This window comes from Xenopus tropicalis, chromosome 4 (genome assembly GCF_000004195.4).
Source record: "Xenopus tropicalis strain Nigerian chromosome 4, UCB_Xtro_10.0, whole genome shotgun sequence".
Lineage (NCBI taxonomy): Eukaryota > Metazoa > Chordata > Amphibia > Anura > Pipidae > Xenopus > Xenopus tropicalis.
In genome coordinates this window covers 122,115,259-122,142,748 of record NC_030680.2, presented here as the reverse complement: position 1 = coordinate 122,142,748, position 27,490 = coordinate 122,115,259, and the positions used below count along the sequence as shown (strand labels likewise).

General features: G+C 42.6%; 1 protein-coding gene across 2 annotated transcripts; it reads right to left on the bottom strand.

Annotated features, from left to right (window-relative positions):
* Positions 1-505: 505 nt before the first annotated feature.
* On the bottom strand, positions 506-24,057 carry micall1 (MICAL like 1). 2 transcript variants are annotated; one of them, XM_002934234.5, is made up of 17 exons: positions 23,862-24,057; positions 22,867-23,013; positions 20,845-20,893; positions 13,588-13,729; positions 13,438-13,508; positions 12,606-12,736; positions 12,167-12,510; positions 12,032-12,095; positions 10,370-10,695; positions 8,823-9,229; positions 6,600-6,734; positions 5,905-6,031; positions 5,365-5,455; positions 3,662-3,735; positions 2,438-2,552; positions 2,111-2,157; positions 506-1,921 (listed from the first exon to the last, which is right to left on the bottom strand). In XM_002934234.5, the coding sequence occupies exons 2-17, from the start codon at positions 23,007-23,009 to the stop codon at positions 1,779-1,781; spliced, it is 2,409 nt and encodes an 802-aa protein (XP_002934280.2). In that variant the 5' UTR covers positions 23,010-23,013; positions 23,862-24,057; the 3' UTR covers positions 506-1,778. The 2 variants fall into 2 exon arrangements, with proteins under 2 accessions (XP_002934280.2, XP_031756945.1); XM_031901085.1 differs by lacking the exon at positions 23,862-24,057 and adding an exon at positions 23,339-23,534.
* Between the last annotated feature and the right edge of the window lie 3,433 nt (positions 24,058-27,490).

Here is a 27,490-nt window from a genome sequence, read left to right as displayed (position 1 = left end):
ACTTGTATAGAGATTGACAACTAAAGGTTACAAGTCTTGTTTGTCAGCTCTTAAATTTAAATAAGTGAACTAGTGCCTTCTTTTATAATTTACAATACACCTATTAGCGGCCTACGGTAATGTAAATGGAATGATTTGCTAGTAGCTATGCTAGTTGCCCAAACTGGGATTTTGTGCTCCCCAAGGGGTCAGACATGCAAGAGACACTTCCTTCCTAAATACCGTTAGATAATTCTTCCAGGTGACCTTTGCATTAAAGTGATACAGACACTAAAAAATACTTTTCAAAATACGAATCTACATAAAAAGTTACCTATAGGTCATGTTCATCATTTTTCACTGATGTGGCTGATTTGTAAGTAATTGTTACTTGAAATTACTAAACCTGACTGTTTTGCCAACCCGACTGTCCCTTCTCAGCCTGTCAGTTATACTGTAGCCTCTAAAGCACAAACATATATAAATATTTTTGTGGCAAAATTATAACTCGCTTGCAAAGACAATGTTATGATATATTTTTTAAAAAGTTTAATTGGAGGTGTCAGAATCTCTTTAAGGCTCGTGTCCATTTTGCCTGCTGGTGCATTGCCAGTAGCACTGTCAGTCCACCAACTGTCTGTGTAGCCACTGTAGCAACAAATGGGAGGGCCAGCTTGGTGATTCCCTTGGATTTTTAACCAATGCTGGGGAAACACCCAGGGTTATCTTATTCCAAGTAAAGGACTTTGAATCATTGCACTGTCCATTGCCTACTGGATAATGCTATGGGGAATTAGTGGGATAAAGAGGCATAAATAAAACAGGTTGCTGGGATAGCCAGCTTTGCACAGCTCCAATTTGTAACTAGAATGTAAATAGCAGCTCTTTTTGTAAGTGCATGAAGTACGCTATAATCCACATGAAGTGTTAGTATGGGACGGAGCAGACAATGCTTTGGATATTTACTCTCTTACTCAGACAATAAAATAATCGATTCTTCTACTTATTTGCATGAATTGTAATAATTTACAGAAGTGCCTTGTTCACTTTCTATATTGCCCCAATCTGACATTTGGCCGTATAGGATACTGACAGGCAGCATCATGTTGGGCTTGTCCCTATTACTGACACCAATATCACATACATATGGCCAGACAGGTGAACAGAAAAAAATGCAATAACTGTCACCCTTGGTGAAATCTGCTTTAAACCTTTCAAAGTGTCTCTCTTCAAAACAAATGCAGTGAAGGCTTAAGGCTGTATTTTTTCATTATAAATGATGGTCCCCAGACCATTTCTCATGCAGGCACTCACTCAGAGTAAAAGTAAAATGTATAAAATATATAAAAAGATGGTATTTCAAGCAGCATTATTAAGCATCAGATGTGAGTAGCTGAGAATGAAGATGCTCAGTAGGAAAAGCCAATAAATTACATACAGATACATGACTAAGTGCCATCACTTATTATTTCAGATGCTGATTGGCACAGTTTGCTTCTGTGTTTTGTTTGGCCAGAAATGGGTTTTGCACAAGGCGCAGCAGGACAGAATCAGAGATGGCCTCTAACTTCAGTTCAATACAATTCACCGCTGCGACAGTAGTACATGAGTGCCATTAAACTGCTCACATTGTTTGCCAGCTAAAGGTTCTTTTCCAAAATGAACTGTGGCAACTTCAAGCTCCTCTGCTAACCTGCTAGCTTTGGAACAGAATGAGTGCACAGCCTGTGAATGCAGAAGGCAAAAAGAATGGTGCACAGATACCATTTATCCAACCCATCATCCTATGGTGGTCCAGTCTACCTCTTGGTCCCATCCGATTGCACTTTGTTTTTGTCCTTAGGGCTTTTTACTTTGGGCTCTTGCTTTGGAGAAAGAAGCTTAAGAACTTTTATAGGTTTAAATTTTCCTTTCTTTTTTTTTTGCGGATCTGTATGAAAATCTGCAGGAGAAAAAAAAATATGTGAAAAAATAGCAAGGGGTAATATAGGTAATTGCATATGAATAGAATGCAGTTTACTGAACTTTTATACAGATTCCACTTGGAGTAGCTGCTGCATTAAAGAGAGTTCATATTAAATGAGTTCATATTACCCACTAGGATTAAACAAACATACAGTGGGTGCCTTACCTTTCTTCAGTATCATAGCTTCAATGATCTTGTCCTCTTCTTTTTCCCTGCATAAACAGTTCAAAGAGGTGAGATAGAAAAGGAAACAATACTCTGGATTAGTAAAATATGCACTAAGGGCTGTAGTTAAAGCACCTGAATTTCACTTTCACCATTTGCTGTCAGCAAAGGTGTCCAGTCTTGTGGGGGATGGGGGCAAAACATTTCTTTTATGCTGTATCAAAAGTGATCACAAGATCACAATGAATATTCCTAAGCGGTTTTAGCCTTTAGTCCCAAAGCTGCTGCTAATACACTATCCCTTGTAGCTGCCAGTGGGTTCTATACCTCTGTCTGTCTTCATCCAAGCACTTGACAATAGCATTTCTCTGCTCAATTAGTGTGACCAGCTCCTGCATTAGCACTTGTTCCCGTTCCTTATCCTCTTCCAGCCAGTCCTTTTCTGTCAATAAAGAACCATGGGTTAGTTAGGGGGTTAAAAAAGGACAAATACCCACCATCACCTGTCATGAGGCACTCTCCAATCACAGGCATTTCTGTGATTAAAGACAGTATATGGTCAACTAAATTGAAGTTAGACATGTAGAAAGAAATAATCCAAACTGATAAATGTCCCTATTCCTATAGGGTTAGCAACTAAAACCCTAATCCAGTTGGCTTATTTTAAATACTATATGCCCTTTCCCACAGCCGTCGGCCACATATTTCCCACATAAGTCCTCCAAGCAACCTCTACTACTAACAATGCCAAGCATACGGACATCAGGAAAAAGATATTTATAGTGGAGGAAGGCTGTGTGCATAAGAGATTTCCTCCTGTGACAAAAGTTCATGAGGATAAGAGTACGTTTATGGGAGCAGAGCCAAGAACAAGGATTAAGGATGGAGTCGAGCTGGAAATCCAGCTACCTACACATATATGTTACTGAGGAACATTCTTCTCTTTCATAATGAATTAAGAAAATGAGAGAATTGTTTCATTATAGAACAGACATGGGGATGATGAGCACAAGGTACTGGTGCCAAAACTAATATACAGTGACCTTTATAAAGACAAGTCTCACCAGTAAACTCAGACAAGGATTTATTCCTCTTTGTTTAACTCCAGAACCTTCAGGGGAGCCCCCACAACACAAACTCTCTCTTAGACATATTTAGTCTCATAGAGTAGTGAGTTTTCTTTGCAGCAGAATGCATTGTAAAAATGCAGATGTTTCCAAATATTCAGGTAATTAGGAAGAAGTTGTTTGACAGTTGAGTATGTGACCTCCTTACCTGCTGGAAACTGTGATCAACCGTTTCAGGCTTTTTATGTATGTTTAATACAGGCTTCAGCCATGCCAAAGCCTTATATATATCACATGTAACTTTAATACCCTTTTAATTAAATTAATACTTGTATAGCAGACATGTACAATTCTATACTCAAGCTGTAAAACACTTCAATGAGGTGTAGCCTGGCTCCCATAAATGCCTTTGCAATCATTGATGTAAACAGTAACACACAGCTTTGCATTCTTCCCACCCCAGAAAGGAAATCTCCTTATTTACCTGGCTTATTCAGTAAGCAGCGAAGTTCATACTCCACATCAGCCTGACGCTGTTCCAGGCTCTGTTGTTTAGTGCTGGAAGAAGACACAGAATGTGCTTGAGAAATGGCAGTCAACTGCTGTAAATACTAAACAGGGCCAGCAAAGGAAGTCAGCAAACCTGGTACCATCAGTATAATGAGTTCAATAACAGCCCTTAAATGAAAACTGAAGCCCATCTCGATCATGGTCACTCAGTAATAATGTATACACTTGGTTGTACTATTTCCCCATCAGTTCCCACATCTCTGAAGATACAGTGGGGAGGAATAAATGGAGGGATATTCATCCCTCAGTACTACACTTATGTATGCACCTACCCCATGTAGAATACATACTCTGGTAGCCCCGGTCATACCATAAATACATTTGAGACAGTAGGAAAAAGGAGAACTTATGGGTCACATAAAAAAGTACACATTTATTAGACCAACAAAGTGAGGTACTGTAAAAACTTGGTTGAGTATACATAGAGGGAGATCAAGCTTTTCCCAAAAGTGACAAATAGTTGACCTGTGTTGCTATAAACCTTCAATGCAAACATTTCCCAAGAGGAAATCCTTGAAGTAAAGTTGGGGGTGGAGAGATGCCCAGGCTCTTCCTTTAACAATTAATTTTGCCTGCCATTGGGTTTCTGCTCTGTGTCTCACCACAGTAAATAAGCACTGCAACCCAAGAAAAAGTGCTCTGGTCTGTTAATATCTGGGTACAGTGTCTGTGTGCACTGTTGACCAGGACTGGTACAGTTCAGTACAAGGTTTGGCCAAACAGGATTGGCCACAGGCTCTATAAATAGTGACTGTCTATGGCAGGGGTGGCTTGAGCTGCCGCACTCAAAAGCTCCAGAATGCTGGGGGGGGGGGGGGGGGGGGGGGGGGGGGAAGAAGTGGTGGGATGTCATCCCACTGCATTCCGCCTCGAGGTCTACCAGAAACTTTAAAGTGATCTACTGGTAGACCACAATCTACCTTTTGGGCACCCCTGGTCTATGGCATCTTACAGCAGCCCCTCTGGCATTTGCCAAAATCCACAGATTGCCAGTCTGGACCTGCTGAACACATCTGCATAAACTATGGCCAGACAAGATTACAGAGCTCTGAACCAGTTTGGTATATCAGTATTCCTCTGAGGCTTGCGGCTGTAAGACCTGAGCCTCTGTCTTCTGTGTACATGGTGTACAAAGCTCATTAACCACAAGTGCAGAGACAGGCAGGACAGGAAAGACAAGTTCAAGACGTAGCTGCAGGAGACACATACCAACGTCCTGGCACAAATGTCTATGTATTCTCAGGAGATTGGTATTCTCTGGAGTATGGATTTGTACCTCTTGTTTGCCAGATCAAGGAGAAAAATATAAGATGTTCTAGAATGACACAGAAGCAGTAACCCACTCTTCAAAAAACTACAGGGGAAAAGCCTATATAGAACCTCTCTGTACTGAAGGTAACTACCCAGAGGCCATCTTTCTGGTCAGATGAATTTAACTAGTGGTTTCAGTAACCTTTAGGAAGCACGGCAATAGTCTACCTGACAGTATTCACTTATACAGCAAAACCCTAATATAGAAAGAGCAGTATTTAGTTATAAGTTTTCATAACCTGAATGCATATTCAGTAGTAGCAGTGGGATAAGACTAAAGGTACAAGAGAAGTCTGCCTTGCTTACGTGTACACAAGCTCTGACTCCCGGCGCACCAGGGTGTGTTTTTCTTGGATCAGCTTGAACCAGTCCACCAGCAGACTATCTTCATCTGACTCTGTACAGAGAGAGTGCAGTCACACAGCTGACTCAGAATAAAGGTGGCCATACATATTTAGATTTTAGCCATCTTACAACAAACTTTTGGGTATTGATCGTACATTTAATAATGTGATCTAAAACGAACATTCAGAAATTGTAGGATTAAAGTCCTAAAAATAACAAATCGGACATTGTTCTGACAATTAATAATTGCCAACAATCGTATGTAAGGTATATCCTGGAAATACATGGTAGGTCACCCAAGGATATCGTCAGATAGGCAATACATGGTCAAATATTATGGTTACCCTCCTGAAATTTTCTAACCTGTTTCTAAACTGATCAACTACTACATGAAAATTGGGGGAATATTAATTGAGCCCACGCACATTTTAAAAATTTTCCTGCATTTGCATGTATGGCCAATTAAACATTTTACAAATATCAGTCAGTCTATTCTCTCACCATTCTCCAACTTGCGCAGTCTGTGTTCCAGCTCCACCCCACGCCTTTCTAGCTCATCCAGGCGCAGCTCAATTGTCTCCATCTCCATCTGAATCTCATCTTCCGGAATGTAGTCATCAGCCTGAACCTGACAAGTAATTAAAGAATAAAGAAAAATCAGAAAAAGTCAGCACTTTCCACTAGAGAACTTTTGGTTATCACACAGAGGGTTAAGTCTAGTGACCACAATGGTGCCCAAAGTCTCTCTTATACAGTGAACCACAGAGCAAATAAAGATAAAGGGTGGCACTGATGGGGTAATAATTCAGAATTAGAATTCAAAGCACTTACTTTGTGCACTGAATATTCCTTCTCTATCTACTTGCATATATACATGAGCAGGCACTGCTACAGAATTACCTGTGCATATAGTACAACATGGCCGACAACCATTACATATAAAAAGTAGGGTTTATATAACAACCCTTTAACTTAATTTCATTCAACTGGCATTCCGAAGAATCCTGACGGTCACAGTCACGCTGTTTGCCTCACATATGGATTCCAGGGAATTTTACAACAAGATAGTGTGAGCCATGCTTTGCTTTAACAGATATCAATAAGTCATGTGGGCCCAGCAATACTGTCCTGACTTCTTACTGCGCAGTAAACAAAACACAAGAAAAGAACACGAAGAAGGGCTTAGACTGGTTTACCTTGCGTTTTATAAGGGGGAACCCATGTCCTGGAGCAGGGGGTCGGGAAGGTTTTGGACCTTTCTGGTTCCTTTTGTTGATGGGAGATGTAGCAGGAGAGGATTTCCTATTAAAGGGATTCTGTTTGCAAATTTGCTGGAAAGAAAGAGCAGAACGTAATAATAACAATACATGTATGGGATCCATTATCCAGAAACCCATTATTACAGCAAGGCCATCTCCCATAGACTCCATTTAAGGCAAATAATTTGAAATTTTTTAAAATATTCCCTTTTTCTTTATAACAGAACAATATCTTGTACTTAATCCTAACTAAGAAAGAGACATAATTAATCCTTATTGGCAAAACAATCCTATTGGGTTTATATAAGGTGTAAATGATTTTTAACTGACTTAAGGTATGAAAACCCAAATTATGGAAAGACCCCTTATCCAGAAAACCCCAGGTCCCACACATTCTGGATTACAGGTCCCATACCTGTACCACCCCAGCAATCCATAATGAACATTTCTGTATATCATGGTTCTCCTGCACAGGATACTTCAAGCTTTACCACAGTTAGTGAGGTTTGTAATTAAAGATGCGGTTCAACTTTAAGTTAACTTTTAATGTTATAAAAAGGCCAATTCCAAGAAAACTTTTTAATTAGTCTTCATTATTTATGTTTTATACTTTCTGAATTATTTGCCCTCTTCTTCTGACTCTTTCAAGGTTCAAATGGGGTCACTGACCCCAGCAGCCAAAAACACTACTGCTCTCTGAGGCTACAATTTTATTGTTATTGTTACAACTTACTACTTATTTTTTTTGTTTAGATACTCTCCTATAAATATATCAGTCTCTCATTCAAACCACTCCCTGGTTGCTAAGGTAATTTAAACCATTGCAATCAAATAGCTGCTGAAATTGGAGAGCTGCTGTAGAAAAAGTGAAATAATTAAAAAAAACCACGTATATATAAAAATTAGGATCATTTGCAAATTGTCTCAAAATATTACTCTCTACATCATACTAAAGGTTAACTCAAAGGTGAATAACCATTTCCTGCAGTAACACCCTGCAACTGAAGCTATGGCAGCTGTTTATGATCTTGCAACTTGCATGTCCTTCACCTGTATACCTAGCTGCAATGGAAATATACCAAGATATCTGTCCAGTACTGTAGCAGAAGCATGCCACGCAGACTGGGATACCCATACCAGCCCAATAAACAGTAACTGTCTATGTCACTAAACAGCAGCCCCTCTGGCATTTGCCAGAAACTGCTGACTGCCTGTTCAGGCCTGTTCCCATTAGACGTATGGTTCCTGCCATTTCCTGTTAACCAAAGACCTCTCCTGTAAGCCAATGAAGTCATTTACCAAATGTATACTCACTACTGAACAACAAACTCCATTTAGAAATTTTAGTTGCTTACAGGAAACTATACCCCCAAACAATGTAAGTCTCTATAAAAATATATTACATAAACAAGCTCATATGTAAAACCCTGCTTTATCTAAATACAACATTTTCATAAAAATATACTTTTTTAGTAGTATGTGCTATTGGGTAATCCTAAAGAGAAAACTGCCATTTTAAGAATTAAGGGCCGCCCCCTGGGATCATTGGATTCACAGTGCACACAAACAAGCCAAGGCACACACATACATGTTAGGTCCCATCAGCCAATGAATGGACAGAGTTCTGTCTTTTGCTTCCACACTACTTTCTGTTAGAGCTGCATTATTTTCATGTCATGTGATCTGTGATCTGTGTCATGTGAGGGAGCAAGGGAAAGGATGTAAAAGGGCAATATTTACCGATATATATATTCCAGTTTGGCGAGATTCTTTAATAGGTCACTTATCATAATATAAACCTATAATATAAAACCTATAATATAATCTGTTGGTTAAGTATACATTCTGGGGGTATAGTTTTCCTTTAAATAGGAGAATAAAGGTCATACAGTGTGATGGTTAAACTATCTTTTAAAAAAAAAAAAAATTAAAAAAACAATGGCCAACTATCACACTGTGTATAGCCAAATAATCATGTCTGGATATTATGCTAACTCCGTGTCACAAATGATGCTTTTGGTATATTACATAAACTTATTTGAATTATTCTAGACCAACCCCCCCTCCCTCTTCCCTTCTGTACCCCCCCATTTCTTATGAAAAGCAAAATAAAGAATATATAAAAAAAAATAAAAATTCTAGACCAGCCCTATCACTCACCTTTGCTAGAGGCTTTTTCTCTGGAGGTGTGCTGTCTGATGCCACTGTGCTAGGAATGGAGATGGTAGGTACTTGAGGGGCAGGTCGGCTTGGACTAAGAGGCATTTCTGGGGATGGGCTTTCTTGTGCTTCATTAGTATTAGCTAATTCGCTAGAGGAAGAAAGGCTGGTGTTGGTAGAAGTACTGGGGACACCAGTGCTGAGGTAGGTAGTAGTATCTCTATCTGAAGGTTCTGGCTTGTTTGGAGAATGGATAGTTGGTTCAGATGAGCTTTTGGGAACACTCTCAGGATCCTGGCCCTTTGTGGAAGCATCCGTTGGAAGGCTCTCTGTACTTAGGGCTGGGGAAGGGCTGCCCGAGGGAGGCTCCGAGTGAGACAGTCTTGACACTAGGTTAGAATGATGAGCTAAAAAAGAAACATACATAAAAGTCATTAAAGCAATTATGGAGAAATGTAATAAAAGTTACAGTGTGCCCGCTATGGTCTAGTAACCCACAGCAATCAAGTTGGTATGGGTAAATAGACTTGCTGCAAACTATGTTGTAGCCCACCTAGTGTCTATGTAAATATACCAGCACTAGCATGTCTCAGTAGATAGCTGTAAAGCTGCAATAACAGTATTTGATATATCTTGCACTAAGCTGCATTCAGTGAAACTGAAAGTACTTTTATTTTCCACTTCCTAGTTATGCAGGGCATGTGAAAGGAGGAAAAGACACACAGTTTACTTTTCACAGTAAAACCCTCTGTATAATAAACACTGATCCATGTGTAAACAAAGACAAAGGTTGGTGCTGGTGAGAGGAAGAGGCTTGTTTATACAGCCTTCATATAAACAAACTTCTGGTTACACAGGGAGGGAGGGCGTGGCAACAACAATAACAAAACAATGATCTGTTGCTGGCAGGATATATTTTCAAGAGAGGTTCTATTTCTTCACTGTAACAAGGAGGTTGCATTTTTTAAAGATTATGGAAGAAAGCTCTACAATAAACGTTTCAAATTCTGTGTACATAATTGTGTATTCTATGTTCAATTCTAAGGCCCAGAATCAGATTTGCAACCTAAAATGTGGTGTACAATCAGTGTTTGCGCCTAATTTGGCTTGCTATTTCCTCCTTTCAGAAGAAATACTGTATTAAAGGCAAAACACCCTAAACAGTATGGGAACCCATTTTTGGTTACAGATCCATAGGGTAAGAAAGATTGTGGTAACTCCCAGCTAGCTTATATAGCTTCTGTGCCTCATTTCAGGCAGTAATGTTCTACAATGTAGACACTTAATTGTTTCCAATCCACTGATGCCAGCCTAAGCTATGGGCACAAAGGGAGGGTTTCAGCAAGTGGAGAACTGACAAAAACCACCAATGGCATTTCTCATAAACTTAAATGGGAACTACCTGACATTGCTAGCACAAGAAGTTATCTGCCTAAAAACCTTCTAATCCATGTTTTTGGCCTGAGAACCCTCTGACCCCATAGCAACATCTAGATTAAGCGAGATAAGCAAGATAAAGCGGGTAAATACAAGCTATTTTGGCTTACCCAGAGGTGAAGCATTGGGAGCTTTAGGTGCTAGCCTTTTGCGACTCTTGGGGCTGCTGGTTGGTGTAATTCCATACCATGGGTGGCCTGGTTTTAGAGAACTTGTTTCCGCTTCCTCTTCTTCATCTTCAAATGGATTGTAGGCTGTTGGCTTTGATGAGAGACTTTGCTTTTCTGTGTCATTTAAAGACTTCTGAGATTTCTCATCTCCTAACTCCGGCTTTTGAGCCAGTGGTGGAGGTGGGGGAGCAGCTCTCCTTTTGGGCTCTGTCGCAGGAACCAGAGAGAGCCAAGGAGGATTTTTTTTCTGTTTTTCTTCATCCTCCCTAAACAGCATCAAAACAAAAAAAGCACCAAGTAAAGCAGATGACTTATGAAGCTCTGGAACTGCCCTAACCTGAAATATAATAAAATCAGTGACTGGATGTCCTAAAAGTTAGGATGAGACAGGATCTCTGTTCTAGGTTTTCTGGTCTTGCTCGGTAATTCAGAGGTTCTGGGGTGCAGTATTGCGATTCTTAGAGGAGAAGCTGGCATTCGTAAACATTTACTTCCTGGAACTCTGCCTACTAGGAATAACAGATGCCCTACAGTTTTGGCCAAAATCTGGGATGTGCTACTTACAGTTACTGTACTATGCTAAAAAAGGCATGTAAACCCCACACACAAAAATGTAAACATTGAACAGCCTCTTTGAAATCTTTCAATACCTGCATAGTAAGGCTGCAGCATCCCCTTAATCACTTAGAATTCCTTCTCCTCCTGTAACCCACTCGCCCCCCCCCCCCCCCTCGGTAATTTGCTTTGATTCCTGGCTTGTGGGCATGCTCAGTTGTTCAATAAAATAATAAAGCACTGATTAAGCCTGTACGAAAGGGATAAATTAAAAAAAGAACAATTTGTTGCAACAGTATTGTGAGATTAATTATGCTACATTAATTACCTATTATTATTTCTCCTTTGTTTTTGGCAAAAAGAGAACTACAATGTACAAAATAATGTGTGATATAATAATTTTCTGTTGCAGGGTTCTTCCTTTTAGAGGCATTTTCAACTACTGCAGATTCTGCTGTGCCAATGACTGTCACTGTTCTCTTATTAAATTTTCCTTCCTTTCTCCAAAAATCAGTGAGTCAAGGCCTTGATTGCTAACCCTATATCAGAATAACATGGAAGCAAGGCTTAGTTGGTGTTGGCATCATCTAATAGTATTGGTGGCAGCAGCAGAAACTGAAGGAGGCACTAAAAACCGAAAGCAGATGTAGATCACCCCTACATTTGTCACAGCCTGTACTACAAGAGATAGTAGTAGTAGGGGAAGCAAAGTAAACATAACTGGGGAGGTGCTAATTTGTTTTGCACCCTTAGTGCTTCTAATTGCTAACCTGCTACTGTAGGGTGGTGCACCTCTTACTAAAATACTTACCAGTCCAGGGTACTTTTATTTGAGCACAGCAAGCTGTCCTCATTTTTAACTTTGACAGACATCCCCTGCACCTGCTGAAGCTAGGCACATGAGCAGAAGAGAAATCAAGATGTTCTACGTATAGATTCGCGCAGGGCTGCCCTGGGAAAGCAGTGCTTAGAAGAAACTCTCCTCGCCCAGTGGATTTTCTGGTGGCAACTGTGTTAACTTTCTACCGAGTGTATGTGCACACTTACCTTTCTGAGGATCTCTGTCTGCTTCTTGGTTTGGGTATTGGTGGAGCGGGAGACTGTTGTTCGCCTGCATAAGCACAATGAATGTCAGTAATTGTTTGGATAACCATTCCCCCTTATGATTTGTTATCTCCTCACCATTTATTAGAGATGTAGGCCTCACTGGGCTTGATTCTGCTGCTGCACGGGAGCGTGGCAGAGGCTGAGGGGCCACATCACTTGTTCTTCTTGGAGCTGGTACTGGTCGCATGTTAGGAAAGGGATCAGGATGCAATTCTGTTGGAGGTTTATTGGAGGAGGCAGGTTTTTCTGGCACAAATGGTTTGGGAGGGGTCTGAACTGCTTTTTGCTTAGTGCCATCTTCTTCAGATTCAGGGCTGCTGGTTGGTGGCCGGTGGCAGTGGTGAGTGCAAACCAGAGTGCCGGCATCAGTGCCTGGGCGGTAGGCTCCTGGAACTAGGGTACTTGAGCATTCTTTACATCTGTGAGAAAGTGAAACAGGATGCAGTACATTAACTAGTAGAATTGCAGGTAAATGAAAAAAACAAGCAAAGTGATATTTTAAACATGAACAAACCTGAAGCACTGGCGGTGATAAAGCTTCCCCTCTACCAGGTATCTCTGCACTAGGTGTACATGCTGCTGGCACAGAGCACAGGTGCTGCTTATTGAGCTACGGATCAAAGAGGTCTGGGCATTTGGGCTTCCCTAAATAAAGATAAAAAAGAAAACAAATGATGAAGGGCTTTGCCCTTAGTAGTCTATGGCAGTACCGGGCTAACTGTAAGGTGTGCCCAAGGCACAATTCCTTGCCTTAATCACCCACCTGCCACAGTGAGGTGAGGAGTGGGTGGGGAGCAGAGTTTATGAGGGGAGGGTGTGTGATGTAATGCAGAATGGAGGTGCAACATAGCTCCTCTCTCAGCCAGCTGGAACTAAAGGTAGGCAGGTAGCTAAGGTATGTGCCTAGAACCCTCTTCTATTGCATCTTAGGCACATACCTCTTCTGCCTACCCCCGATTCACAGGACAAACTTGCACATGAGCAGTAACCCATGGAAACCAATGCGTGTTTTTTTTTCAGTCAGCTGCAGGTTTCTTACTATTATTAACATTTATTTATAAAGTGCCAACATATTCCGCAGCATTGTACAATAAGTGGGTTTCACACATTGGACATACAGAGTAATATATAAAGCAATCAATAACCGATACAAGAGGTGAAGAGAGCCCTGCCCAAAAGAGCTTACAATCTACAGGTTTAGCAGTGAAAACCAAAATTTCATTGGTTGCCATAGGTTACTGCCTAGGTGCAAAGGTGCCCAATGCTTATAAATGAGCCACTATGACTCATCACGTGCTATAGGTAAAAGCACATTTCTGTCCAAAGAGAAACAGCTTCCAGCCTACCTGAGGTAAGGAACCTCCACTGGGCTCTTTGCTGGGGGACTCAGAGGTTTCTTTCAGCTGAGGCTTTCCCACTGTGAAAAGAGTTAAAAAGTTGGGGGTCAGTTTGGATCATGTAGAACGTAATGGCCTTTCCTCTTGCACTATGCTCACCTGGACTAGAATTCCGGAAGTGGTTATAATACTGGGATAAGTACGTCATGATGCTCAGTCGATCAGGCACTTTCATGGACACCATGTCCTCTGGATCAAGCAAAGCTGGAATACCCAGTTCCCGTTCAGCCACTTCAAAAGCCTAAGAACACAAGAGCACTGAACTAAATGTGGGAAGGTTTTAGGTGAATAATGCCCAACAATCATTAAACCATATATTATAGACAGGGTATGCTTTCACTATTAAGGATTGGAGCTGTTACTAACCCCTCATTAGGTCAAAATACCCTAACATTTTCTAGTTAAACTGTGCTTAGTAAGGGGAATACCTATGCTGGTTGTGTTGCAGAGTATTGCTCTGTACAGGCCATGACCACACTAAGGCTGTTTTTCCTGCTAATGATATGCCTGGAGTATTCCATAATTATAACCTTCAGCTGGCCATGACCATAATAACATTAGAACACAGCCCATTTTGGCACTGTGTAAAAGAATTAGAACACTTCAATTAGTCTTGGACGAGAATGAGGTTTGACAAGACGATCACGAGCAGACCTGAGACTGTGGCAACATGCAGGGCATGACTGACAGTGAAAGAAAACTCTTACACAGAAGCAATGGAAAATAAAGTATCAGGAAATAACAATATATATACACACACACATACACTCACACAACAGATTTGCCTCTTAATTTTTTAAACTTTTTAAAATCTCACTTCCTTAGCACCAGTACTGAAAGACTTAAAGCAGCAGGAATTTGCCTGAGGTATCCGTCCTTAAGGGCAGTGGCACACGAGGAGATCTTTGTTACCGCTTTGCTTCGTTTTCCTGAAGTCATGCAAAGTTTCCTTGAGAGGCAACTTCAGAAGGCTTTGGGAAAACGAAGCAACGCGTATGCCATCCCACCGGCGATTTACATTCTTGCCCCCCACATGAAATCTCATGTCTTCTGCAAAACATGCAGGGCACCCCTTTATATGGGACCACCCTTGTGGCCCCCCTGGAAGCTGCAGGGTCTGTTTCCTCTGTAGTTATGCCACTGGGCACGGCAATGTGAAAGGAAGGTAATGACTATATGCCTCTCTCATGAATATAGCACCAGAGAGGATGTTAGTAGTGTCAAATGAGTTTTGGTATACAACAAAAAACCTACAGAATTAAAACAATACTTATATTAAAAATTCAATCGAATAAGTGCCCTCTTGCATTACAGTAACATGACTGTGTATATACATAAATATATGTATCACATACAAAGACAGGTGAAACGCACATTCCAAACGTTACCAGATATTTGTTTGTATAACTTTCCCTATGACAAATCTTTAAGCACACTAATATAACCTGCTTGTCCATGTCTTACTGGCCCATGGCTTATTAATGAGGTACAGTGCCGCAACAATAATGGCCAAGCCCAAGGGAAGGCAGAACCATAATATTGGTCAGTGTAGCGGTGAAAGGCAGTTCCAAAATTAGAAGTGAAAGCCAGGATTAGCAGCCATTATATGAAACAAAACAGACAGGGTAAATTCAGTAGCCAAATGTTGTAGCAGTGACACAGCATACATATAAATATATTATATATATATATCACAGCTTGGCTTCTTAGCCTGTTCATATGGTGACTGAGGTAATATAATAAAGCGTCAGCGTTTGCTGAGCAGTGAAACTGACAAAAGGACATAAATAGCCAGAAATAAGGAATAGGGCCCTGCTCACTGAAGCATACAGAGGACGGTGGAAACTTGAAACAAGGTCACAAGGCTGTTGGTGATCTCTGCTGAAGATAATGGAACACACTCCACACAATGGAACTTCCAATAAAGTACTAGGAGGGCAACAGTTTTAAAAAGTCCCCCCCCCCCCCCATCCCTGGCTGATGCGAGCGATGGTAGTGACTCAGATTTGTAGCTTTTCTTGATTAAAGCTTTGGCCGCTCTAAGCACAACACTCAGCTGCTTGTTGTAATAAGAAGTCTGGAGTCCATTTAAGGGTAAGAACACACAGGACATTTTGCTAAAGGCAGCATTTTCTGGCAATTATGCAATGCAATTGGTTTAGACACAGAGATTTTTGCAACAACCATGCAAAGGGATTTTTGATCAATCTGTTGCCCTTTGCTGGAGGTGATTTAACATGGAAACAAAACATCCTGTGTGTTCTTACCCTAAAGGAAAATTATAGCTCCACAAAGAACTATGCTGGAGATTTTACACCTTATATTTTGGGCTCCTGTACCAGCCCAAATTCACCACAGCCCTGTGCCCCCAAAGATGCCCCAGTAGCTCCCCATCTTCTTTTCTGCTGATTCCCTGCACATGCTCTGTGCTGCTGGCAGTTACTGAGATATATTGTGTGTGTGTATGTATGTGTATGTATGTGTATATATAGTGGGGTTTGACATCGTGAACAAGGTCCTAGACACGGACCGAAACGTTGATGTTTGAGCTATGATGTAAGTTATTAATAAAGCTAATTGATCTACGCTGGAGTGCACATAACTTTTGGAGAAACATACAAGGTACAACTCTATGTAGCACCCGCTCATTTTGCCTAAAGGATTAATTAAAGGGAGTGCGGACCTATTGGTGTATTATATATATATATATATATATATATATATATATATATATATACTTGTCAGGATCACAAGTTGGGGAGCTCCTGTGTACAACACTGAAGGCATGTATCATTACTATTATAGGGCTGCTGAACCACTGGGTTGGTACAGTAAGTTTAGTACAGGTATGGGATCAGTTACGGTATCTGGAAAATTGTTATCCAGAAAGTGGTATATAATATAAAGCATTTCTTGCCATAAGGGTTCCTTTAAATCATAGCTACATAGTTACTTGGTATAATTTAGCCAATAAAGCTCTGCAGTTTGTGCAGTATTTGGGGAGACATGGAAAGGCCAGTAAGAGAGCAGCTGGGAAAAACTAAAAATAATATCCTAGCTGGCCAAGTTAGCCCTTTTATTAGTCCTATATTAATCTCTTTTATTAATCTCTTGCAGGTCATAGCTAAAGAAAACGAGGGCTACCCTTCTTGCAGGGACCCAGAAAAGAGATATAACATTTTAGGCAAGTGATTTTTGCCTCCCCTGCTTCTCAGCCTGAAGTTTTGTCTAGGTGAGATCTGTGGGGAACAATTACTAGTTGCACTTTATGTTAATGTGACTATGGCTGAATTGCTAATAGAGCAAGTGTTTATATGTCTATAACTTGGTATGAGCTAAGGGGGCCTGACCAAAATGTTAAATCTGAAAGGGTAGCTTGAACAGATAAAAAAGCTGCTTTTGACCATATATATTTTAAAGTGCTTTATGTAGCAGTTTGGGGCAGAACTGTACACGTAGACACAAGGGATGCTATACACAGTGTGCATCCCGTCTGGTGACTTTATCTTATTCACATACCTGCAATCTGCAGGCACACCCCAGCATCTGCCAAACCCCAAAACCTGTTCTCACATGTCTATGAGATCACCAGTGTCTTACTTCAACTCAATGTGCAATTTAAGTCATTAACCCTACAAAACCCTCTAGCAACATGCTGGGGCTGATACACAAACATTACTAACTCTAATAAGTTTTCATCTGTCTAGTACAACTAGTGGCTCGTCAGTAAGGGCAGTGGTACATGGGGAGATTAGTCGCCCTGTTGTAGGATGGCATACACGTCGCTGCAATGTCCTGCAGTCTCCCAAAGCTGTCTTGAGCGGAAACTTCGGGCGACTGCGGGATACCGCAGCGACGTGTATGCCATCCCACCGGCGATTTACATTCTAGGTGGTTGGGGGGCATTGCGGGGAGGTTATTCGCCCGCAACAAACGAAGATTTGTTGCGGGGCCACCAATCTCCCCGTGTACCACTGCCCTAACATGTTGCTCCCCACCCCATTTGATGTTGCTCCCAATGGCCTTAAAGCAGGTGCCCATTTTTAAATTTCTGGCTTGAAGGCAGGATTTGAAAGTACAGAGACACAGTTTCCTGCAGAGCTTCCTGCAGGCCAGCAGTTAAGAGTGAAGACACACAGAGCTACTAGTAGCAGCTACTTTTTCAGCTACTTTTTTGCTACTAAACCCAGCCATAGACAATACTGAGAATTGGATCTGCTAAAGCACACGTAGAGATAATTATCAGTAAATGATCAGCAATATATATTTTAGTAGCCACGACAAGTAGCTGCTACTAGTAGCTCCATGTGTCTCACCATTACATGGGGCTACCAAATAGCCAATCACAGTCCTAAGTTGGCATCCCATAAGAATTTTTTCTCATGATTGTATGGCTCACCAACACATTTTTCATCTGAGCTTGGCTCATGAGTAAGGTTGGGAATCCCTGCCCTAGTGTACAAGTCTGTATATTATAACAGCTGCCAGATTTCCTGCCTATGCTGGGGACACAATAACAATAGGGTTACTGTCACATCTGCACACCTATGAAACTGATGTGCTGCATGGCACACTAGTAACAAAATGTGACGCACGCAGATTGCTGTTTTTTCCCTGCACCCGTATGGTATGCAAATGAATACTCATCAGTCATGCGGTACATGCATATTAAATGCAGCCAGTTTTAGAAAGAGGTTTGTCAAGTTTAACTGGAGCTGTTTTTGGGCTTATTCACAGCTACAACACAATAGGGTGGGTGCAATATCTGTATAACAAAAATGAAAGCTTTATTGCGCTAGGAAAAAAATGCAATTTTGAGTTTTAACAAATAGTTCCACCCACGAGGGAAAATTTTATCGTAGCTGCCAATAATGGAACACTAAAACTGGGCACACATGGCAAGATCCGCAGGCTTGGAGAAGTCACCAAACAGATCTTTGCCCAATAAAGGCCACCTACACTGGTTAGTCATGTACTATACACCTTGTTGGTGGAGGACTGCCCAATTAGGATTTTCTAATCCCATACACAGTAAGTCAATAAGATGCCAAACTGGTCTGGAGGGGCTGTGTCAGCAGCTTAGATTTATGGCCAGCTTAAGTGTAATAGGTGTTTCGATGGTGTGACACAAGCTCCATCTCAGTATCATTAATTGGAAACACTGCTGATCTTCTAGGATCTAGAATAAGTAAAAGCAATCAATACATCCGACAAGCCATTTCCCTTATTAAAGCACAACAAATAGGATATTTGTGAAGTTGATTTTGGCACACATTTGTGTAATGAAATTGTATATTATCTACCACGGCCACTCAGTACTCAGCCTCCAGTGCAGCCAGATTAACTAACTACCTTTTGATCCCTGCCCATAAACTCAGTGAATGGGAATGTTCCCCTTATCCTCAAAAGACAACTGATCCAGTCAAGTGATTACATTTCATGTTTTCTAATCCCCTGTAAGCTCCAGTGAGCACAACCTTCTTGTTGCATTTTTATTTAGGCATCAGTTTTAGCCATATTAATAACAAGACAGCAAACTACAATTCATACGTAGACAATATATATATATATATATATATATATAGCTACAGCACAAGAAATGGCTTAATTGCTAGGTAGTATTGATTTAATTTTAAAATATCAGTCTAAGCTATAACTAATTGTGGTATGCACACATGCATCTCTCCTCGTGCAATGGTATAGTTAATAGTTATGGAAGCCATCAGTCATGTTACTGCACCACAAGCAAGCGCTGACTCTCCACTTCAAAGGAAGAATTCGAAATATGCTTGCTATTTTATGTTTTCGCTTTACGCTTGCATCTGTGATGTTATACACAATAAATTAATTTTGCAGAAGTTAACAAGGTCCTTCATTTTGGGGTTTTGCTGAATACCGAATCACCCACACATGGTTTGTCTGGATGTCAAATACATTTAAAATCCTAATTTGCCCTGTGAAATTTGTGCACATTCAACAAATATGCATTATCTGCGAATGAAATGCTAAAATAATGCAGGGATTGTGTGCATCTCTTAGTGTTAAAGGGACAATAAAATATTCTATTTACGTCTGAAATTTACATGTGTATGTGTATATATTATATTCAAGCTAAAGTGGATTCCTCCGAGTACTTAAAGTTTAGAAAACCTCACGATCTCTGCTAGTTCTAGGGAGAATATACTAAGTACAGTACTATGGACAGCACAAATAGTAATCAAACCTCCAGAGCATCCATATGCAATACAGCAGGAATTCTGGGAAATAAATAACAACATGATCATTTATGCTTACAAATATGCAATATAGTGAAACTGTGGTGATTCAAACCCAATCAAAACACATCTTTAAGGGCTGGATTTTAAAAATAATAATGTCATACAAATAATCCCTGAGTACAATCCTGAGAATCACATTGGACTGATGGTTCTCCAGTTATGGGGTACTCCATAAAAACTGAAGGGTCAAATAGCAATCCTTTTTACTGAACAGAAGTATCAAAATCATCATGGATTAATGCAAAAGAAATAGCTAAAAACAAGTGGGAGTGGCCATCAAAGTCACACCTACAAAAAGTCCAGGTATAAAAAATAAAAAAAAAGTAAGGCTCCCAAACTGTCAGGCCACAAGCAATGGGCATCGGAGCCTGAAAGCCAAAGACAATTCTGGTGAATATTTATTTGTTCACCTAGATGCCTCTGCAGTCTATATGAGGGAAATACATTTATTTGCTACTCCACATTTCGTTTTGCCTATAGAAGGATGACAATATATTCATATATGATATTTTAATATAATACACATCAGCCATGAATATTCTATTTATTGATGTCATCAGTTATAGTGGCATACAATATCCTTATATTTTACAAGAGGGGTACATTATTTACTATATGTTTAGCTTTGTTAGAAGTCGTGACCAAACTTTAACAGGGGCATCATTGGGATATGGGTGCATCAAATCCATTATTTTTGGACTAATTCCAATTTGAATCTGAGTACAAGCACAGTGCCTCAGTGAGTAGCAACAAAATATTATCTGTGAACAAATGTGCTGCCTTCACACAACTTCAATATCACATGCAACCGGTTTGGCTGACAAAAGGATTCACCCATATCTTGCAAAAGATGTAAATTGCAATTGCACGAAACTTGCCAAAAGAGGTAGAATTCGGACAGTTTGCAAACCCAATCCTGGGTTCTGTGCACACTTACATTAGGTGTTTAAAGACAATAAATTATTTAAAATGAGACTAGGCAGTAGTCAGTCCCATATCTGAAACCTGAAATATGGGTCACAGTCAGTCAGCCAGGTCAGTCCCAAACAGCCCTTCATGCCAGGATGCCATAACTTACCAGGCGGTTGTTCTCGAAGACATTTTCTTTAGAAAGAGAATCAAAGTCTCTGAGAATAGAATGGAGAGAGGCAGTATTAATTGTGGGAAAGGGGGGCGAGTAGCAAGTACCGGTAAGTGTGTACCCAGAGCCAAAGTCTGAAACAGTCTCACTACAATACAGAGGCTTTGTACAGAACACAAAACCATCCTTTATTATAAATGAGCATAAAATGGGTCTCGCTGCTAACAGGTGGGTATTGCAGCAGCTGCTCTACATTCCGCATCACACAAAGACTGGAGGGAGCGCAGTTCCCTTACTGTATTGTGCTGCCTCAAATACATTTCACTGATATGCTACTGTAATCAGAGTACAACTTCTGTAAGAGATTAACTCATAAAGGAGAAATGTTTGATTTCGGCACAGTAGTGACAGCATTGCAATTGTTATTGCCACATATCCTTGTGAGCATGAATCAGATTTTCAGGCGGAGGAATGAAACTGCTTGACAGTAAGAAATTCCTATTTATAGGCAGGGAAAATGAGCGCGCAGCCTATAAAGAGAACTGGGATGGCACAATGACTCCGTGGTTGGCACTGCAGCTTGGCAGTACTGGGGTCCTGAGTTTAGTCCTGACCTGAGCTGTGCAAGGAGCTTGTTTTTCCTATGTAACTGTGGGTTTCCTCAGAGGACTCCAATTTCTTCCCACACTCCAAAACATGTTATATTTTCATGGTTAATGTCAGACATGGAATTTTTTCATTTGGGAGGATTTTTCTCCATTGGCAGGGGGCAATTATATCAATAACGCCATGCCATTAAATTCAATGGAATCTACTTGTCACTATAAACATGACTGTTTTCTGGGCAAAATGTGTGAATAGTTAACTGACCCTTTGACTGGTAGAGAAAACACCATGTCTGACTTTAGCCTAAAGAAGCTTGTTTTTTAAATGTGGGAGAAAAACATAGAATCCTGATCAAGTTGGCAGCTTATAGGCTTATAGTGCATAAATGACGGCTCAACCAATATTTGACTTGGGTTCAGACAGGTATTTATTAGGTTATCTACAAAATCCTTTCAAGTTAGGATATCCGGACATGGCCCAAATGTGATCTGATCACTGGCCTAATTTGACTCAACAAACTGGGCAAAGATTTGCTTATTTGTCGAGATACGTGCATTGTGGTTTTATTCTTTGGGGAAACCATGTAGAATAATGACAGGCGACTGTCAGAAATTGCAGGTACTGAAAAACTCAAACACCCATAATCCCTAACCATTGACATAATTCAACAATAAGGGAATGCTAACTATTTCCCACATTTCCTAGAGAACTGTAAAGGATTTTTGAGAAATCTGTGCAGTGTAGGGCTTCTGACACAGCCCTGCCCAATCTGCCTGCCACAGCTGGTGATTCCCATTTGCCAATGTCATCCCTGGTCAAAAGATGTCAGCAACTTCCCACTGGGGCTTGGGTGGGTTGTAAACACACACATAGAGGGGCAAGGGGTCAGATAAAAAAGGACAATAGTAATAACCTATTAGTCAGAACAAAGCCAGCAGCCTTAGGGGGTAGGTGTGAACTTAACGCTCACCTTCTAGTCTAATATACATATAATTTACACACAGTGGACAGCTATTCTAACAAGATGATAATTTAATATAGGATGACTGTGGCTTAAGGCTAGGAACAAACTGTATCTGTTTGCACCTATGTTAATGAAATAATAGCTGGAACATAATTCCTAAATGTGCAGCCAAAGAAGGCCTTTTTCAGGAATGAAATATGGACAGAACTTAGTTACACCCCAAGTGCAAAACCTGTGCGCAGTGCAGATGTTCTATGTAGCTTTACATCCATGGGCACAGGTACTGTATTTGCAGGCAACAATCCCTCACCAGTCCTATGAACATGACCCCAGTGTTTCACACGATCATGGTGCATTCTATTTAGAAACATCCCACAACCTGACTGGTGACTGGCGAAAATATTATATTATGCCCCTTTCACAATGAATTGTTAGTTCTTTTTACTCACATGAGATCAGGCCGATGGCGGTGAATGAGAGCGCAGAAGGCCAGTCCATCCCGAAAAGATGAGCTGAGGTCATAGATCAGAATGCCAGGGTAACCCTCACACTGCCGGGAGCACCACTGCTGTAGATTCCGTGAGGCCGACATAATTCTGGTACAAAAGAAGAAAAAACTTAAAACATGGAATTTTACATACAGCTATTAGTGAACTACATTTCCCTGCAATCCCAGCAAATGAAGAGAGCACAAACTCCCTTCCAGTTGGAAACTCATATATTGGTTATTATATTATATTATATTATATTGGTTATTCCTGATACAAAGTGAAGGATACCACTGGGTTGTGCCATGCTAAAGGAATACTGTAAAATAATGGCAATATAATTGAAAAAGATACATGGGCAATAGAAGTGATTGGCAAATTAAAGAAAAGGGCCATTGGTGCAGAGGAATAGGAACAAACAGACATAGGATACCAGTCTCTCCAATGTTGCATATAACTCCCCAGCTGCTGTAATACTTGTGCCTCTATTCTGTGCCAGTGCCAGGCTGTGTGGGGAGGCATTACAGTAAAGGTAGGAAAGAGATAACATAACAGGAAAAGTAAAGGAGGCTGCTGGGCACAATGCAGCCTGGCACCGCAGGGCACTATAAAAGGCAATGTCAGGCTAGGGATGGAAGAAGGACCAACTGCACAAGGCAAAGGGGCAGTTCTTAGTAAGGGGAGGCGATTGGGGATGAGGGGGCAAATAGAGGACACGGAAAAGTTAGTGACTAGCGGGGGTGGGGCTGTTAGGGGGGCACTGGAGGAACAAGTAACGCAATACACATCTACATTAATACATGGATTTGTGACAAACAGCTCTCCGTATAAATACTACTCCCTAGGGGAGATCCTGGGAGCTGTAGTCCAACAAGAGGCGCACAGCGCAGGTTGAAGCCTTTAGGGCATGGGGACATGGGGTTCGCTAGGTAAGGGGATCTGGAGTGTTCGGGCACCTGGTGTGTCCTGTGGCTCTGTCGGGCAGCCTTCGGCCTGGCTCCCAGCTCCTGCTCCCCGGTCTTCCTCAATATTGCCAGCCCGATTTCTGCTCTCCGGGGCGGTGCCTGTCTGTGGGTCGGTGTCTACGCCTGGATGTACTGCTCCTCCTCCTACAGTGAGGCGGGGAATGGCGAGGGGCTGTACTGCCGCCTCTGTGCGGATGTGCTGTACTGGCCGGCTCGGCTGTGGGTAATGCCCTCGGAAGGGAGCATGTAAGTAGGGGTGGCTCCTAGATTCGGGGTATAGAGGGCATTTAGCTTGGGACCCCGGCATCAGAAGGGTAGCTCTGACTCACATATTGTGTATATACTGGAGTGGAGAGTCCTAAGGGACAGGGGGGGCTGTAAGCACTCTGTGGGATTTTGGTTTTGCTTGCAGTGCAACGACAACCTTCCTGCATTAGTGACCCCCCCCCCCCACATACACATAGTGGTGCCTGCCCCCCACATACACATAGTGGTGCCTGCCCCCCACATACACATAGTGGTGCCTGCCCCCCCCCATACACATAGTGGTGCCTGCCCCCCCCATACACATAGTGGTGCCTGCCCCCCACATACACATAGTGGTGCCTGCCCCCCCATACACATAGTGGTGCCTGCCCCCCACATACACATAGTGGTGCCTGCCCCCCACATACACATAGTGGTGCCTGCCCCCCACATACACATAGTGGTGCCTGCCCCCCACATACACATAGTGGTGCCTGCCCCCCACATACACATAGTGGTGCCTGCCCCCCACATACACATAGTGGTGCCTGCCCCCACACATACACATAGTGGTGCCTGCGCCCCACATACACATAGTGGTGCCTGACCCCCCCCATACACATAGTGGTGCCTGCCCCCCCCCATACACATAGTGGAGCCTGCCCCCCCCATACACATAGTGGAGCCTGCCCCCCCACATACACATAGTGGTGCCTGCCCCCCCATACACAAAATGGTGCCTGCCCCCCCCACATACACATAGTGGTGCCTGCCCCCCCCACATACACATAGTGGAGTCTGCCCCCCCCACATACACATAGTGGTGCCTGCCCCCCCCACATACACATAGTGGAGCCTGCCCCTCCCCATACACATAGTGGAGCCTGCCCCCCCCATACTCATAGTGGAGCCTGCCCCCCCCCCATACTCATAGTGGAGCCTGCCCCTCCCCCATACACATAGTGGTGCCTGCCCCCCACATACACATAGTGGTGCCTGCCCCCCACATACACATAGTGGTGCCTGCCCCCCACATACACATAGTGGTGCCTGCCCCCCCATACACATAGTGGAGCCTGCCCCCCACATACACATAGTGGTGCCTGCCCCCCACATACACATAGTGGTGCCTGCCCCCCCATACACATAGTGGAGCCTGCCCCCCCCATACACATAGTGGTGCCTGCCCCCCACATACACATAGTGGTGCCTGCCCCCCCATACACATAGTGGTGCCTGCCCCCCCATACACATAGTGGTGCCTGCCCCCCACATACACATAGTGGTGCCTGCCCCCCACATACACATAGTGGTGCCTGCCCCCCACATACACATAGTGGAGCCTGCCCCCCACATACACATAGTGGTGCCTGCCCCCCACATACACATAGTGGAGCCTGCCCCCCACATACACATAGTGGAGCCTGCCCCCCCATACACATAGTGGTGCCTGCCCCCCACATACACATAGTGGTGCCTGCCCCCCACATACACATAGTGGAGCCTGCCCCCCACATACACATAGTGGTGCCTGCCCCCCACATACACATAGTGGAGCCTGCCCCCCACATACACATAGTGGTGCCTGCCCCCCACATACACATAGTGGTGCCTGCCCCCCACATACACATAGTGGAGCCTGCCCCCCACATACACATAGTGGTGCCTGCCCCCCACATACACATAGTGGAGCCTGCCCCCCACATACACATAGTGGTGCCTGCCCCCCCATACACATAGTGGTGCCTGCCCCCCCATACACATAGTGGTGCCTGCCCCCCACATACACATAGTGGTGCCTGCCCCCCACATACACATAGTGGTGCCTGCCCCCCACATACACATAGTGGAGCCTGCCCCCCACATACACATAGTGGTGCCTGCCCCCCACATACACATAGTGGTGCCTGCCCCCCACATACACATAGTGGTGCCTGCTCCCCACATACACATAGTGGTGCCTGCTCCCCACATACACATAGTGGTGCCTGCCCCCCACATACACATAGTGGAGCCTGCCCCCCACATACACATAGTGGTGCCTGCCCCCCACATAGAGTGGCAGGAAAACTCAGCTGATTCAAAGCTTAACGAGCAGACTGGGCTCCTAATGTAGCATTTACCATAATGGCCTTTGGGACAAGACTGTGCCACACAGTGCCAGGCCAAGACTGAACCAATAAAATATTTTTTTTTTTATTAAATATTAGTATTTCCAAATGTGTGGCCTTTCAGTGGGTGAAACACAAACCCTGGCACTGCTGGCATCTTTTTTCCTGCTGCAAATAGGATCAAAATATGTGTATGGTGACACGTGTATTTTTTTCCCACCTAACCCGTCAGATCCCCACTTTCATAACAGGTGGGTCTAGACTGTATGTATGTATGTATAAGCGCCACAAGGGTACGCAGCGCTGTACAATCTCACAGAATACAAAATTACACACCGGGAGGACAAGTGATATAATAAATAAATACAATAAATATATATATGTAAGTGCCATGTGTATGTATGAGACACAGTAGGAAGGAGGTCCCTGCTACGTAGTGCTTACAATCTAAGTAAGTGCTGTCCAACTGGCGGCCCTCGACCCCCTCTGTGTGGCCCCCCACCTGTCTGGCAGCTTTGATGTTAACTTTGTGTTAGCTTTAAATGGTATCAGTACTGAGATTAACTGCCCCCCCCTGCATGGTTCTCACCTCAGATTCAGGCTGTAATCAGGCTGTATTGTTTAAAAATGTAATCCCCTGTGTTGTTCACACTTTTTAATCTCTGCATTGTTCACCCCATGCAGTGTTCACACCTCAGGCTCAGGCTATAATCACCCACATTGTTCACCTCTTCACACCTCAGACATTGGGCAGGCAGAGTATGGCACATAGGCAGCATAGGGCATGGAGGGTATGGCACCCACAGGCAGCATAGGACAGGCAGAGTATGGCACACAGGCAGCATAGGACAGGCAGAGTATGGCACACAGGCAGCATAGTACAGGCAGAGTATGGCACACAGGCAGCATAGGATAGGCAGAGTATAGCACACAGGCAGCATAGGACAGGCAGAGTGCTGCCTGTGTGTGCCATACTCTGCTTGCCCTATGCTGCTTGTGGAAGGTGAACCTGGCAGGGGTTTGTTCTGGGAGTTTGTTAGTAGTTGGAAATAGCCATTAAATGGTCCCCAAGGTGTGTAATTAAATGCTGGGGGTTGCTGTGCTATCCACAGGTGAGGAGGAGGCATATGGATTTAAGGGTGTGTCTTAATATGACATAATATAATTCTTTAACATATGAATGATGGTTGATATCCCTGCAGCGACCATTGTGATAAAATGGGTGTGGTTTAAAATGGATTAGTGGCCAACACTGGCTTCCAT

Bases quoted from the DNA above. Each gene is read 5' to 3' on its own strand.
- micall1 (XM_002934234.5), bottom strand. From the start codon at position 23,009: ATGTCGGCCTCACGGAATCTACAGCAGTGGTGCTCCCGGCAGTGTGAG. The intron at 2,158-2,437 runs GTATAGAACCCA...CTGTTTATGCAG, and splicing joins TTGGATGAAGACAGACAGAG to GGAAAAAGAAGAGGACAAGA. The intron at 1,922-2,110 runs GTAAGGCACCCA...TTTCTCCTGCAG, and splicing joins AGCTATGATACTGAAGAAAG to ATTTTCATACAGATCCGCAA.